This window comes from Harmonia axyridis, chromosome 3 (assembly GCF_914767665.1).
Source record: "Harmonia axyridis chromosome 3, icHarAxyr1.1, whole genome shotgun sequence".
NCBI classification, from domain to species: Eukaryota; Metazoa; Arthropoda; class Insecta; order Coleoptera; family Coccinellidae; genus Harmonia; species Harmonia axyridis.
The window spans coordinates 23,963,679-23,980,461 of NC_059503.1; the positions used below are offsets into that span (position 1 = coordinate 23,963,679).

At 34.9% G+C, this 16,783-nt stretch overlaps 1 protein-coding gene across 6 annotated transcripts in view; it reads left to right on the forward strand.

Annotated features, from left to right (window-relative positions):
* Positions 1-16,783, forward strand: part of LOC123675235 (nuclear hormone receptor FTZ-F1 beta) — a 63,371-nt gene that overhangs the window by 34,186 nt on the left and 12,402 nt on the right. For all 6 annotated transcript variants that reach the window (XM_045610575.1, XM_045610577.1, XM_045610576.1 and 3 more), the window contains 2 exons: positions 14,422-14,760; positions 15,803-16,237. In XM_045610575.1, coding sequence (XP_045466531.1) covers positions 14,488-14,760; positions 15,803-16,237 — 708 coding nt within the window. In that variant the 5' untranslated portion in view covers positions 14,422-14,487. The remainder of the gene's footprint in view (positions 1-14,421; positions 14,761-15,802; positions 16,238-16,783) is intronic.

Here is a 16,783-nt window from a genome sequence, read left to right on the forward strand (position 1 = left end):
TAACTGGTTGCCATTTTGAAGGTAATACCATTATTCCTCTCTCGTAGAAGACCTCGTCGCTATTGGAAAAAAATTGAGAAAGTCGATTTCAACAAGCCTCTGATGAGGCGAACTTTTCACCAGCAAAATTTTTCGCCATGGACAGAAACAGATGGTACTCATTTGGTGCCAGATCCGGACTATAAGTTAGGTCCATAAGAACCTCCCAACCAAGCTCCCGGAGCTTTTGGTGATTCACTATCAATGTGTGTGGCCTTGGGTTGTCCTGTTGGAACATAATTTCTTTCCTATTGGCCAAAGCTGGCCGTTTCTGGGCGATTGCTTTCTTCAAGCGGACAAATTGTTGACAGTACATTTCCGAGTTAACAGTTTGGGCCGTAGGGGAGAAGTTCATTGTAGATAATTTCTTGCCAATTCCACCAAACACACAAAAAAAACATCCTTGCCGTCAATCCTAGCATGGCCACCTTATCCTCTGGCTCACCGCGTTTCGAATACGACCGTTTTCGCTTGACGTTGTCGTAAGTGATCCATACATCGAGTTTCTTTTTGAGAATATAGCGTATTTTCTCTTTGCTAGTGTCAATATTTGACGCGCGCCCGAACTAAACTGAGTCAAGTAATCACAAAAGTGCCAGAAAAGTTTTTGTTGTACTTACGAAATCTCAACTTTCTAACGCTTTCTATTCGGATCTAATACAACGCGAGACTAAAGCTATCTTTTGTAAAAATAATTGATTTCTCTTTACTTCGCCTAAAATTTAGTTGGGTATGTACCAAAATGAGATGACAATATATTTCCAGTCAACATTATCTGCTCAACATGGAAAAATTAAAACAATTTTAAATTTTTTCCAATTATCATATTAATAATAAATGAAACAAGCAACGTTCTGCATTATACTGAAAGTATTCACTCTTGGTTTAAAGTTGATTTGGCTCTAAACTATAAATATTTCGACGTGACTTGGGGGGGGGGGGGTTAATAACCCCTCTTTACCCCCCCCTGGATCCGCCAATGGTTAAATGATGGGGCCTATTCCTTAAAACTTTTTTCCTACTTTTCATTTTGCATTTCGTCAAATTTTCAAAGTGGAAAATAATGCTGTTGCCCAACAATATGCATTAAGCGATTCTAGGACCTGTTTCACCAAAAAACTTTGTATATTTTTCTGTAATTTTCCATATTGTACATTTCAATTTTGAATGTTTCTTGTATCGTAATTTACATGAAAAGTTACAAAGCAGTTTGGCGCAACCTAGTTAGAAAAATAGCATATTATTATACAAGTGTATACGAAATCTTAAAATATAGGTATAGAAATTCGTATACTACCTATTCCTTGGAGAAGTTTATTTCATGATGAAGAGAAAACGAAATCTTTTATGCGATATAACGTTTTTTTTTGCTATTTTGTGAACTTTACCTGAAGCATTTCAAATGAAACATTGAAGGACCAATTTTTAAAAATTCCTGAACGGTATTGGTATTTATTATTTCTTCTATCAACTTCCAGCTGTATCATTCACAATCTAGAAAACGTTCTCGAATTCTTTTGTGTGAAAAGAACGACAGTCCTTTCAAGAAGTTCGTCATGATCGTTCCAAATTTAAATGTGTTACTTCATATTATAGTCCCGCCAAACCATTATTTGCCTTCAACGGGTTTCGTTTTGACAAGGCCGACTGACCCCACAGGCGTTCTGTCGGTCTCTCAATAGCCCCACGAAATTTATGACATTTTATCTCTTGGGACACCGTTATTACAACATAAAACATTATGAAACACCGCCAGTTAATGAAATTGTAGGAGGCGGTGGAAAAAATATGATATGAAAAAGCGTAATGATTTCCAATGTTTTGATTCGATTAGGAATTTTTTTTTTCAGAGATTATCTTTTGAAACAAATTCATACATCAAATTTTCATTCACTGAAGTGAAATTCGAGGGGGAACAACTCGCATCCCTGTAACTGCAACCCCCTAATGGGAGTGAGTACAACCCCTTGATTTTGGATAGGGATGAGGAGTGTTGCGATATCTCATTTTAAATTAGTGGAATACTAAATATCTTTGAATAATTTCGGATACGAATAATATTCTCGAAATAAATTCCACATTGCCTCTTTCACTATTTTCGCTGTTATTTCATTATCGATTGAAATTTTGAAGCGAAACTTATGAAGTGAATATATCGGGTGTCCCAAATTCGTTGTCTAGTGAGAGGATCTCAGAATCCCTAGAAAAAAATGAATGCCACATTTTCGGGATCGATTTTTGAGAAAATTAATTTGGTGAAAACCGCAACTTTATAACTTCAACTGTTTTTAAGTTATGACAGAAAATTGGCAAATGACATTAGAGAACTTCTTCATTACTGGTGGCATGGTGGCCCTCGAATATATTAATTATCTGAAGTTTACAGATTATAATAGGTAGACATTTGGTTGGTGAAACTGAAACTTTTGATGATTTTTATAGTTTGATCAGAAATTTATATGTCATTTTAAATATTTTCAAGAAAGGAAAAATAAAGCGATTCTATTTGTTATATAAATTGTTTTGGTTTACATTTAAAGAAACACAAGTTTGAATTATAACTTCAAAACTGAAAGCAATAAAAAATAAATCAAAACTCCAATGGATTCTACTGAAAGAGTGCCTGTAGGATGTTTTTGTTTCATGTTAATAGCACCAATAATAAAGAAGTTATGAGAACTTTTCATTTCACGCCAGTTTCCGTTTATCTCATATAACTTGAAAACAGTTGAACTTATGAAGTTGCGGTTTTCACCTAATTAATTTCCTCAAAAATCGAGCTCGAAAATGTGCTATTCATTTTTTCTATGACTCTGAGATCCTCTCACTAGACAACAAATTTGGGAAATCCGATACAACTTCGTACATCGTACAAAATTTGGTCATCTCAGGAGAGCCAGAGGGAAAATGAATTAGGGATTCACGGCTTGGCTTGATTTTAAAGCTACTTGGCTTGAGCTTGACTTGAATTCAAGTAAGCCCAAGTCAAATAGTAATTTTGCAATCTCAAGTGTTTTTTTTTATCAATTACATGAATCATATCAAGCTATCTGATATTTAGCAGTTTTATTGTGTAGTGTCACATCAATAAAAAAATGATGAAATGAGGAGGAAACTTGCAGAAAACACTTTTATATTTATTAAACTTATCGTATAAAAGTACCGAAAATATCAACTTTTTTGAAATAGAAACATAAATTAAATCACTATAAATCATAACAAAATAAAAAATAATAGAACAATAAATTTTCTTAATATTGAGAAACCTCCAGGCTTTGTTTCATTTCATAATTTTCCATCCAGGGTCTAAGACACATGAGGCATCTTATAGATTTGTCGCCTAACCTATTGCGGGTTTTTGCAACTGTAAGAGCAGTTCTGGAAAATTGTCTTTCAACAGGAGCTGAAGATGCTGGCGTTGATAAACAATCCTTGGCCATTTTGGCCAAGTTTTGAAAGATATTTCTGAAACTACCAAAATCTACCAATAGATTTCATAGAAATGTGAGAAAACTACAAATTAAGTCACACTGGCGAATGCTTCAGTTTCTCGGCGCTCTGGGAATCTCCTTATTTAGTCTAAGCGCGCACAAGATTCCAGGAATATATGCCGTGTGACGCGTACATATCAAGCTCAAGTAATATCAAGTAGCTTGATATCAAGTCAAGCAATAAATATCTAAAATCGAGTCAAGTATGTAATTCTTCACGAGCTTGATTTTCAAGTCATGTAGGTGGTTAAAATGCCAGCTACTTGACTTGATAAAGCCCTAAAATGAATGGGTATCAAAAAACCTCGTGGTGGTATTCCCTCTTAAGGTTGTAGACTACCTTGCGCTGAAACTGCAATTCCGCTAGATGGAGCTACCCGAAAATTTTTGGTAGATTTGTACCTGACACACCCATTCAATTTGAAGAACCGCCTGTTTGGTATTTATTGCCCCTAATAAAATCTCAACTCTCGATGAAGCCCAGCAAAGAGTAAATTTGTGTTTCTGTAAACTTTAGAAATTCAGTTCAGTTTAGATACAGTGGCGTATCCTAGGGGGGGATAAGGGGGATATATAACCCCAGGAGGAATATCCATTATATGTAACAACCTTATATATCACAATCTTATTATGAGTTAGCAAAATTCTTTGGAAAACTTCTTCAAAAGAAAGAAGCCCCTCCAAGGCTTATGTCTGGGTACGCCACTGTTTAGGTATATAATACTAAATAAGAAAATCGCTGAAAATATTGTGAAGTTAAAAATGACAATGAACCACTGTCATGGTCTTATTTTGAGTATGGATAATAGAAATAGCAATTTATTCGAATTGAGAAAAAATATATGATCATCTCTGGTTGTATGAGAAAAGAGTAACAGAATAGGAATGAAAAGTTGTATTTTGTTCTGTCTATCGGGTGTCACTTTGGGTTTTTACAGATATATTCAGCTCATCTAAGTTCAATATTTAAGATTTGTTTCATCGAAATCGGATGAAAAGGGTTATTGCCAAATAAAATTCACACAATAATTTGTTTTACTAGAAGACAAAGTAGTGATTGACTACCTTAGCTGAATTCCCAGCCACGCTACGCTCAGCCATGTACAGTATAACTTCAGTAGTCCGGGCAGATTTCGTTCCGGTACCTGCCCGAATTATGAAGGCGTCCGGATTACTGGAGTGATTTTAATTTATGAAATGAAGCAACTTATAAATTATCAAAATAAGGTTTATTAATCAAGTCACAAAAAAAATATTATTTTCTCATAAAATAAAGCAAAACTGAACAAAACACTCAAGTACATGTAACACGTTATGTAAATATGTACATGTAGGTATTTATAATATTGTATACATACATATTATGTATGTATGCAAAATGAAATATCTTCTACTTTTTTGAAAAATACATATCAATTTTAGTTTGGACCTTTTTGGATGCATCTATATCAATCGCGTTGTCTTTTCAAAAGCTATAAATGTTCAAGGGGAAGGTTATTCTCCTTTGTCCACCTGATAGCTAGACTTTTCTGTGAGTGTAAGTGTCTTATGTGATCGTTTGACTGCAAACCATTGCGTCCGGCACGCTCAAAAACAAAGTGCAGAATGAAAGATGCTGCCGCCACGCTGTTTCCAACCGACATGTTACCGTTTTTTACATGTATACACAGGAAAATGCTATTATTTTGCATAATGAATATTTTCGCGCCCGGATTTCAGAGGCAAAAATTTCAAAATGCCCGAATCCCAGCAGTGTCCGGAATACTGGAGTGTCCGGGCTAGCGACTATCCGAACTATCGAAGTTGTACTGTATTAGTATTTTTTATAATATGACTCGGCTTTGAACTATCAGCCGCGGCAATCTATCTACTACTTTGCTACCTATAGTAAAATAAATAACTATTGAAAGTATTTTTTATTTGACAATAATTATTTTCATCCGATTTCTATGAAACGAAGCTTCATTTATTTTGTAGTGATAAATTAAAATAAAATTTGATACAAATTGCAAATGTTGGTATGGTTGGTTGCTATGGAAATGTATATGTCCATAATAATTATAGTTTGACAACTTTTTGGAATGTTTTATTTCCATTAATCATTTCTGATGATGCCTATTCATGAAACTACTTACTTTGCTGCCTAGGCAGGAAAAGTAATACTTTACTGATTGATATGTGTCTGCAAAATTAATATTTTTTGTCAATAATAATATAAAAAATACCACAAATAAATGCACTGTTATTCACACATTTTCCGAATAGCTTAAACTAATATTTTTTGTATCATCCATTCGAATATATAGGTACTCATCATATAGAAAATTTACTAATTACACAGTTCCTTTTCATAAATGGAATAAGTTATGCCTTCAAAATTGAATTATCTACAAATATCTTTTCTTATATATTCTAAGAAATAACGATTCATAAAGTTCTAGTTTGATTTATAAATTCATTGAAATTGAATATATACATAGTGAGAAAGGGCTGCATATCATATATTTGTCACGTATAGGACGGCCTGACGGACTGACCAGAATCGAATTTGAGGACGGATTCATCATCGGTGAGTCAAACACTATCGTTGAAGACCATTCCCGTCACAAAATTCGAAAAGTACGGCCATTGTGGCGAAGTGATATCTCGGAAACTATCAACATTTAAGAAATCTAAAGAAACGAAAAATGTAATGTGTGAATTTTTTTCAATTCAATATGTTATGATCCTTCCTTCATCAACGAAGGCATCTATTAACTCGAGAAAAAAATGGAATATTTCAATACTGTTAGAATTTCATATTATTGAAATTCAATTACACAAATGGCGGATTTTTTTTGGATTGAAAGATGTCATTTGCTGATGGAGAAACGGTATAAGATGATGAAAAAGAAAAAACGCACATCACTTTACATTGCATTACATAATTTTTTCATTTTTTGTTAACGAAAAAAATTATTTATAAAAAAATTTTGCAATTTCTTAAACTTTTATGACATGAAATTTTCAAGGAGGTATGTATACAAGAATGGCTTCACGAAGCGAAAAATGTTTACTATAAATTTTTTCAAGTTAATATTAATGAAGGAAGTACGAGAAAATTTTCTTAATCAAGAATTGCCTATTTTTAGGGTTAAATTAAATGATAAATATTGTAGATAGAGTTTCGGGAATAGGGAGTTTTTCAAAAGAATTTAATTTTTTCTGAGAATTTTTTTTCAGATTCAAATATTAATAATTTTCCATATTTCGACAAAAATCCAGATACCTTTCTTATGACTTTTGAAATTTTCTTTATGATACTAAGCGCTCAAAATGTACTTCTCCAGACATCATTACGAATAAAATCAGCTAGCATATATATTTTAGGAACAGTATCGTTTGTAATTCTAACAATGATTTCATAACAAGTTTTCTACCTATCCCTATTCTTATTTGTCATAAACTAGTAATGTACACAATTTTAGCCAATCAGAGAAACCCTACCCTCGTAAATCATAAAAGTGTCATTCATCTCGAGCCATAAAATACAGTCCAAGATTCTATTGGCGTTCATGTTGCAAAAAGGCGTAAACCTTTGGGAGGCGTTCCAAAAAGCATAATTCCATATGAAAAACATCTACAATTAGAGCAAATCAAGCAATTTTAAAAAAAATTTTTGCACCAATTCAAAACACATAATATCACTGAACATTTGTGGATGAGTTACTTGAAATGAGAAGTCTCTCTGAAGCTGAATAGTCATTTAAAGAAAGAGTTCAATTTCAAAGTTCGATTTGCGGAATACTATCGATTTTTTTTTGGAAATCGAGACGGGATCTTCAAGTTCACTATATCACGTCATTGTTCATTCAAAAAATGAAATGAATCCGACCTGTACTTTGGAATTGGAATGCACTGAAATTAGCACTGAAATAGCAGTGGTATGAACAAGGTATTGAACACCCTTAAGTACTTCAGTTCCACTCGCAATCATCATGGTGGCCCCCGTATACCGTAATTTCACCTTTCCTTCAAACTCACTTCCTTCTGCGATACAGTGTTCTATTTTTCGGTCGCATAATCTGATAATAAACCCATTGCAGAATCTATAAATCTGCTACTTGCTATATCTAAAGCGCAATTTTCGCGCCCATCTGAATCTATAAATAAAACGGCGCGCGATTAAGTGCCTTTATTTATGGTACAACTTTATGTACGTGTTCAAGAAAACTAGAACGCTCCATATCGTTCTACAACGGAATGATTTATCCCATATTTTAATTCGGCTTGCACGCAAATTAGAGGCTGGTTTTGCTGATAGGTAACTTAATAGTCTCTGTAAGATTGATTATTGGAAATTGGAAGTGAAAAATGTTTCCGCATTGGTATAATTGGACCTAATGAACCATACGATTTTGAATGTACGTGGATTTTTACTCGAAATCCAAATTGTTACGAAGAAGAAGAAGAAAAAAGTGTATTTTTTACCTAGTAAATATAGGTATTTCTTTTCAATTTTTTGTCGCGAAATAATTTTTATGTTGTGTACAGGGTGGCCAAATAAGCGAGGTAAGCGGCTATATCTCAGGATCCACTCATCGTAGAGACTTGCGGTAAAAAATTTTAGCACTAAAGTGTATAAGAGAACACACTGGAAATTGTTCATACATGTACCGCAGTAATAGATCGAGTAGAAAAATGATTTTTACTCGAAAATGTTTCATATGAAGTTGAAGAAAAAATATCATCACTGTAATCCTTGGAAAATTCTCTATCTTTTTGAATTGTCACTTTCGATTTTACGACATCAAATAAGGGTAGGTGAAAGGGAGAAATCTGACTGATTGAAACGCCTGTAACTTCAGTTTGGCTCAACATTTTTGAGCAAATTAGATCTCGTCCGAAAGATAATATCTTGTTGATTGAGGAAAAATATAGTCATGATAAATTTGTTTTTGCTGCTTTCGATAGGGGGCGCTAAGTCAAAAGTACATTGTTTTGTTCATTTTACTCCGAAATTTCAAATATAATGATAGAATTTTCTTAACAGAAACAGAAGTTCCATCAAATTTGCATGAAAAAACATGAAGGTCGCAAAGCGATAATTTCAGGCATTCTGAAGTTATGGCCGAAAGAAGATATTCTTCAACTAATGCACTCCGAAAAACCAAATTGTGTCTTGAAGTTCTAACAGAAACAGAAATCCCATCAAATTTGTATGAAAAAACCAACAGGTCGCAAAGCGATAGCTTCAGGCGTTCTGGAGTTATGGCCGAAAGAAGACACAATTTAGTTTTTCAGTGCATCAGTTAAAGAATATCTTTTTTCGTCCATAACTCCAAAACGCCTGAAGCTATCGCATTGCGACCTTTTGGTTTCTTTTGAAGAATCTTGTTACAATTTCTTCTTGACCAAGTTTGCATTCAGTCAGTGGTAAATAGTCATTAGAATTTTTGGCTAATGTTTTTCTCCTCCACAATATCCAACAATTGCATACATTTTGAATCTAAACACCTTAAAATCGTCTTGGATCCATATAAACAAGAAATGAGATAGCTTAGCCTTCATTTCAAATTGTTCCGAATATGGCACAAGTAACTTACTACAGAAAAAGGTGAAAGATGGAAGGCATTTCTGTGGAGGAATTGAAGGGTGCAATTTTTAATTAATGATCGAGCGCTCAAAGCTCCTTATTTATTTTTTTTGAGATTGTTATGATCAAATAATTTGTGTGTTTAATTTTAATTCATTTCTGAATTGCTTTGAAAAAGGATATAAGAAATTTTATTTTATTTAGTTTTTACAGCATCACTGGTCTGATGCTACCATCTATATCTAGATTATATGATCGAATAGTCTTAAAGATTCTGTAAAATACAATATAAAAATTTGTTGAGGTTCTTTCACGCCAGCCTATTTTCAATTATCATTCCGTATTATATTCTGGTTCATTACCCTTTTCGGCAATAAGACCCTCAAAGCGACCACCTATGAAATTTTTATGAAATCCAATCAGCAGAACAGGCCATCAAAATAAAATGAATTCTCACTAATGTTCGACAAACCGATTGGTGCCATTCCAGACTGTAAAAGGTTAGGGTCAGGACGTAAATCAGATTTCAAGACTGCGGCCGGTACATTTGTTTTGACTCGGTCACCGGATGTAAACATTACTTTTATGTATCGACCTACCTACCACAATGCATTGCATTTGTGAATTTTCATGTTTTTTTCAGTTGACCTTAAATGTTTTATTTGCTGCCTATCAATATTTGTGAACAATGAATTGTATCCATCAGCATAAGTATCATTGTTAATGAGAAAAGGGTATTTGGAATTCAACCTTTTTGCATGCGTGTTATTGATGTCATTTTGCCATTTGTTAACTTTGGGCCAAAAAAAGTATATTGATAAAAATAGTTATTGATTAACTTGACTAGATACAACCTATACTTAAAAATTCATGCGTCAAATGCGCCCATGGAGACCATAACTGTATATACACATTCGGCCAATTGAAAAGTCCCCGGTCTGATGCACAGATGGTGGTGCTACTATTAAATCCATCTGATTTTTAGTTAGTACCAACCTTCAAACGATACGTGTCAAAATTTGAAAGCAGTCCAACCATTAGTTTGTGAGATATTGCGTAGTGAGTGTAGTTATTTGAAAAAAAGATGGAAAAAAAGGATTTCGTGTGCTGATAAAATTATGAAAATTTGAAAAAAAAATCAGTTGAAGCAAAATCTTGGCTTGGTGAAGAATCAACCAGCATTGATTGGTATGCTAAGTTTAAACGTGGTGAAATGAACACCGAAAACGGGGAACACAGTGGAAGCCCAAAAGAGGCTGTCACCGACAAAAAAATCAAAAAAGTTCACAAAATAATTTTGAATGGCTGTAAAGTGAAGAAGATCGAGATATCAGACATTGTGAAGATATCATCTAAACGTGAACAACATATCATTCAGGAAGATTTGTACGTGAGAAAGCTGTGTGCAAAATGGGTGCCGCGCGAATTCACAATCGATCAAAAGCAACAACGTGTTAATGATTCTGAGCAGTGTTTGAAGCTGTGTAAGTCCAATAAACCTGAACTTTGCGTCGATATGTGACAATGGATGCAACATGGCTCTTTCATTTCACTCCGGAGTCCAATTGACAGTCAGCTGAGTGGACTGCACACGATAAACCGAATCCAAAGCGGGGAAAAACACAACAGTCTGCTGACAAGGTTATGGCATCAGTATTCTGGGATGCGCAAGGTATAATATTCATTGATTACCTCCAAAAGGGCCAGACCATCAACAGCGATTATTATTTATCGTTATTGGATCGTTTAAAGGGTGAAATCGTTAAAAAACGGCCTCATTTAAAAAAAGGTGCTGTTTCATCAAGACAATGCGCCGTGTCACAAATCAATGAAAACACTGGCAAAATTAAATGAATTGGGCTTCGAATTGCTTCTGTATCCACCGTATTCGCCAGATCTGCCCCCCAGCGACTGTTTCCTGTTCTCAGACCTCAAAAGAATGCTCGCTGGAGAGAAATTTAGCTCCAATGAAGAAGTAATCGCCGAATCTTAGCCCAATTTTGAAGCGAAAGATAAATCGTACTACAAAAATGGTATCGAAAAGTTGGAAGATCGCTATAATCGCCGTATCGCCCTCGAAGAAAACTATGTTGAATAATTGAATCGAATTTTGCCAAAAAAAATGTGTTTTACTATGGAAGACCGGGGACTTTTCAATGAGCCTGTTAGTCTGCTCTGTTGTTACGGACATATAAGACTTTTTTTTTTTGAAATTCTGCTTTAATTTTTTTGTTTCTGATGGGACGATCACAATGAAATTTTGCACCGGTGTTGAAATATTCAAATGCAAAATTTCAAATCGTTCCGATCTGTTGTCCTGGCGAATCACGAAGCAATCCTCAACATCCGACCATCAGAAAATCCAAGAAGATCTTCGGACAATCAGCGTCAGCAGATACCGGAAACGCCCATTATCGAAATTATCGCAATGATTTCAACCTACGGTAAATTGTCACGAAAAGTGGATAATACAACGTAAAATTCAACCAGTTTCTGAATCATTTGAATGGAATCGCGACTGGGAAAAAAAATAGAATGTAAAACGGTATTCTTTATGAATCAGTCAGAGTGAACGTTTGCGCTTACGACGCGAGGTTGGCAACTAGCGACTCTCCGAGAGATGCAAGACGGTTATTAATGTAATCACTTAATCACTACATGCAGATATGCATGTGAATGTGAGGTTGCGACGTAGGAACGGGTCTCAGGCCACCGGAGGTATTTGCAACTTCGATATGGATGGAATGCAGGGTGGAGTTCCTGTTCCTCCGCTCCCCTGCTTGATCGCACAGGCAGAGGTGATGTGGGGCCTGTAACTTGTCGTCGGTTCGATTCCTGCTGATATGAGTCACTGGCTCGTAAGGAGGGCGCATTCCTGCAACTTGTTGCCCAACTGTAGCAGAAGGAACATTGTATCTAGAGATTATCAGAAATCGGTTTATTTTTATTGATAGCATTAGTTTCGGTGTTTTCTAGTCGTTGAATGAACATTTTGTTGTTCAATTCAGGGTAAGGACTATTGACATCAGACAACGAATTTCTTACGATGATAAGGCTGGTATAGAGAATATTGAAAATAAATAGTAACACTTTGTTAATAGTATATTATTCAACGAGCGGTAATGTAGGTCATAACTCACGCAGATGAAGTTTGCAGCACGAGCCGCAGGCGAGTGCTGTAATTTATCAAGTGAGTTATGACCATTACCGCAAATTGAATACTATACTTTATCTACGACTATATCAATAAATACTAAGAAAAAAAATACAGACTTAGAATAAAGACAGAAGGAACGGGAAATAAACATATGTTCTCGATCCCGAGTACAAGAGAGATGGAAACTTAGTGTCACCAATCACAATCGAACTAGCTTCGGCTAGCTCGAATCCAGTACAGAGTACAGACATACTTTATTGAAAACCCTTAATAGTTGCCTATAAAAATCCATTGAAATATACCAAAAAAACATTCCCTGTAAACGATGACTTAATGATCTTACTGCTACACCAATCTTGAAAATTTTTTCAAACTCCTTTATATTTTTTTCGGTCGAGTAATTCTGTATGGTAACATTAGCTGTTTGTCTTTTGGAAATGTATACCTATATAATATTTCATCTTCACTATCTGACTTAATCGTTTTCAGCAAAACATTCACAATAATTAGATATCAACTTAATTTGAACACGTCAAAATTATCAAAGTGACATTCACTCGGACATTCCTCCCCTCAATAACAATAATGGAATGTTCCCTTTCGGCCAATCGAATAGAAGCAGAGAAGTCTAGAAGCACAGATTCTATTTTCCGATTTATTATAGTGAGTTATAGTAGTGAGTTATTGTAACTCACGCTGTTTGTTAATAGATACTATTAATCTCTCAAAAGCAGTTGAATAATGAATATATAATTCAATAAGAGTAGATAAATGTATAAAAACTAAGAAAAAAAGACATAAACCCTAAAAAGTTTATCATAAAATTGCCTTTAGACTTTTTAGTTTTTTTAGTGTCATTCTTCCTTAGTTATTAGACATTAAACAAAATTTTATTATTTAATTCCAATATTCTTTGTACCAGACAAATCATCTTCATTCGAATAAATAAACTTGCCTCATTGAGGTCTAATGTGTATATAGAAGAAACATTGGCTAATCCTAACTAAGATGCATAGAAAACCTGGTGTGTGCACCGATTCGATTTTGTTTCAGACTTTTTAAGATAATCCATCTGTTGCTTTGGTGTTTTCCTTACCACAGTTCTGTGAGATGCCGCTCTTCAGAATTGTGCGAATACTCGCTATCTGTCTGGCGCCGTTTAAAAATGAAATAGTGATTTTAGACACTGTAAACTTTCACAATAAATTACAATTCAGTTCCTAAAGAATTTTTGATGAAATTATGAATGGAATATAAGGACAAACGGCTATTGGTCTATTCAGAGTATAGAAGATTGTCACAAGCATACAATATAAAATATTATTATTCTATACTCAAAGGTAACGAGAGCCCGAGCGAGAGCCGAGAACCGAGATAAATGTCAAATATAAACGCTTTATGCGCCATCTGAAACTACTTGAAGAAAAAAATAAAAAGGAAGTTCAAATTTGCGTAGCTAGACTCGATATTTAGACTGTGATACATTGTTGAATTCGTAATTCTTTTCTTTATCACCTCATAAGGAGATCTAAGATGTAGTCTATAAGAAAAAAAAAAAGACTATCGCGTTTCTGAAACAATGAGAAACAGAAAAAATCTGACGACATCATTGAAACCTTTATATTGGATGATGGCTACAAACCGAATTTCGTGAAGTTATCTCCAGAAACAAATGAGTTATACGGAAAAAAAAAATCTCGATTTTTAGTTTTTTCGAGATATCTCGGGAACCATTGGAGATATTTCGGATCTGTTAACACTAACACATTAATCCCTAAATAACGCAACTTTTTTGTATATTGAGCCACCCTGTATCTCTAACGGTTTTCGATATCCCTGTAGTGCCCCTCTAAATAGTTCTTATATCCTATATAGGGAAGTTTAACCAATACCGCTGACTTGTCTTGATAAAAATCTAATCACATCAGTCTATCTATACATGTTAGTTTGATTCATTATCCGAGTAGAAGGTTTTTGAGTTCACATCCTGTCTTTCTCAATTTTTGTTCTGGTTTTCGTCCATAATTAAATAAATATTCTCCGTTCCAGAAGAAAAGCAAAAAGTTTATAGTTTAGAACAGAAAATGAAAAAAACTCTAATTAATATTGTATATTTGAATAATTTTCTTACGAAACTAAACCAATTTTTTTCCTTCCAGTGGATGTGGTACGGACCAGGTAGCACGATGCCCCAGAGTGGGATTAGTTGAGACAGTGGAAACAACATGGCCGCCGAGATGAGGTCCCCCAATATATCAGTCACTCCAATCAATATGGAGGTTTATCACCAGCATGTCCCCTCCTCGTCTTCAGGGGAACCACCACCGGATGTCGCAGATGCGGAAGTTGCCCGTATCGAGTTCCATAGTGCCTCCGTGAACATGCGCAGTAAAAATAAAGAAGACGATGGGGATCGTCCACCGCGGCCGATGTCTTGGGAGGGGGAGTTGTCGGACAACGAAAGAGATATGTGCGTGGATGAAGAGTCTATAGATCAGGTAAAATTTTCTATTTTTAAGGATTGTTAAATACAATGAAATATATTCTGCCTAGTGGAATCAGAGTGTTAGACCCACCACTCACCGGGTTCCCGATTTCGAGCATTCGGAGCATCTTCCAGTCAATTTACAGTCGGACAGCTAAGGACTCGGCTGCCAGACTGTAAATGAAAGACTGAACTTGACTGCTCGACTGGAAACTGCTCCGAATGCTCGAAAACCTGGTGAGTGGCGGGTTATGTATCCAAAAGGAATCATTTCTTTAACAAAATTTTTTGGAAGTTAATTACATTTGCCTTGGTAAGAAATTTTACCAGATACTATGGAAGATAGTGTGAAATGGATCTGAACATGTTTCACCTATGTTCCCGCAACAACGCTCTTAAAGTTTGTGGAAATATTTAATATGAGTATTTTAACTATCAATTCGGTTTTAACTTCAACAAGGAGAAAAATTATAGTTAACTAATATACACACTGCTATACACTGAATTAAATGATTTACAATTTATCATGCAAGTTTCTCACGTTATAACAATGAAACTTTTCTTGATTAGCTGTCTATTTGGGATTCAAAAAGGATCCTATGCCCACTCCAGTTTTGAAGGATCTCATTATTTGGTTGTCACCAACCAATCAAATACCGTATACCCCAAAAAAAAATTATTATGGTTTTGATAGACAACAACCGAAATATTGGTCTAGGGTCTAGGGGGACTTGTACACACACCTGGTATCGATGCAATCAGAATATTTTTCTTTATATCAAAGTTGATGGATGAAGCTACAAGTAATATAGTCCAAAGCAAATTTATAAGAAACTTGATTTCATTGTTTTTGCACAAGTATTAAATCAAGTATTTGGAATATGTCTGTTTTGTATTGGAAGAAGTCAATATTGTAAAAGGGTAAAACAAATTGTTCCATAATAATGTGAATATTTCTTATAATTTTGTCAGGACTATATTCAATATTTTTTTTTACCCTTGTTGGTTCCAATATCTGAGAAAATATTACTTATATTGTATGTTGTTTGTTTCAGATACCAGAAAACCTTTCCATACCCCAGCAAACAAAACAAACATCAACGATCATCTTAGATTCTAAGGACAGCCCTATACTAAGGATGAAGCAACCTCCTATGGGCAACTATTCACTTCATAGCACCCCCAGTCATTCGCCCCTCCTAGGACAACGTCACCCCATCACCGGTGTTCCGATGATAAGCCATAAAGACATGATGCACAAAGCTCTCAACGTTCCACCTACCCCGAGTCCCGACTCTGCTATTCATTCCGCCTACAGTGTGTTCAGTTCGCCAAATCAGAGTCCCCTTACTCAAAGACACATAAACTTAACCCCAAACTTGAGTCGGAACAATAGTGATGCATCGCATTCCAGTTGTTGCAGCTATTCTAGTGTTTCGGTATCAGTGTCGCCCACGCAACAGTTTTCACCAACTCATAGTCCGATACAGGTTTGTGATATGTCATAGAAATAATAGATTAACATCGGTATTGAAATGTGTATATAACCACAGAAGTCTGGACTTCTAAAAAGTACTGTTATGTGTACTTGAATATTATTTGATTCACTTAATATGCTCTTATAGGTCTAGTGATTTCGATTAAATGATTCATTGTGCTTTTTCTTAACTCAATCATTTTGAGATTCATCTCTAACTAATATATTACTAATATATAACTAATAACTTCATATCCCATTTCAGAGTTCTAATTGGCTGATTGTACTTCTTGTTTGAGTTTGGTTGATTCAATGAACAGGATTTTTGTTGACTTTATACCTCATACAACTTTATAAGTACTAGTTCAACTAGTTACTGGTTAGTGATAGAGTGTACGCTTAAAAAACTTTTCGATATATAGTAAAATATGAGAACTAGAATATCTGTTCTTCTGATTGCTAGTTGAAAGTTCTTAATGATTGTTTGAAATGCTCCAAACCTGAATGATTCTCTCTGTAAATGGCTCCCTCCATCTCGAAGTCTTTTGAACTGAGCCAA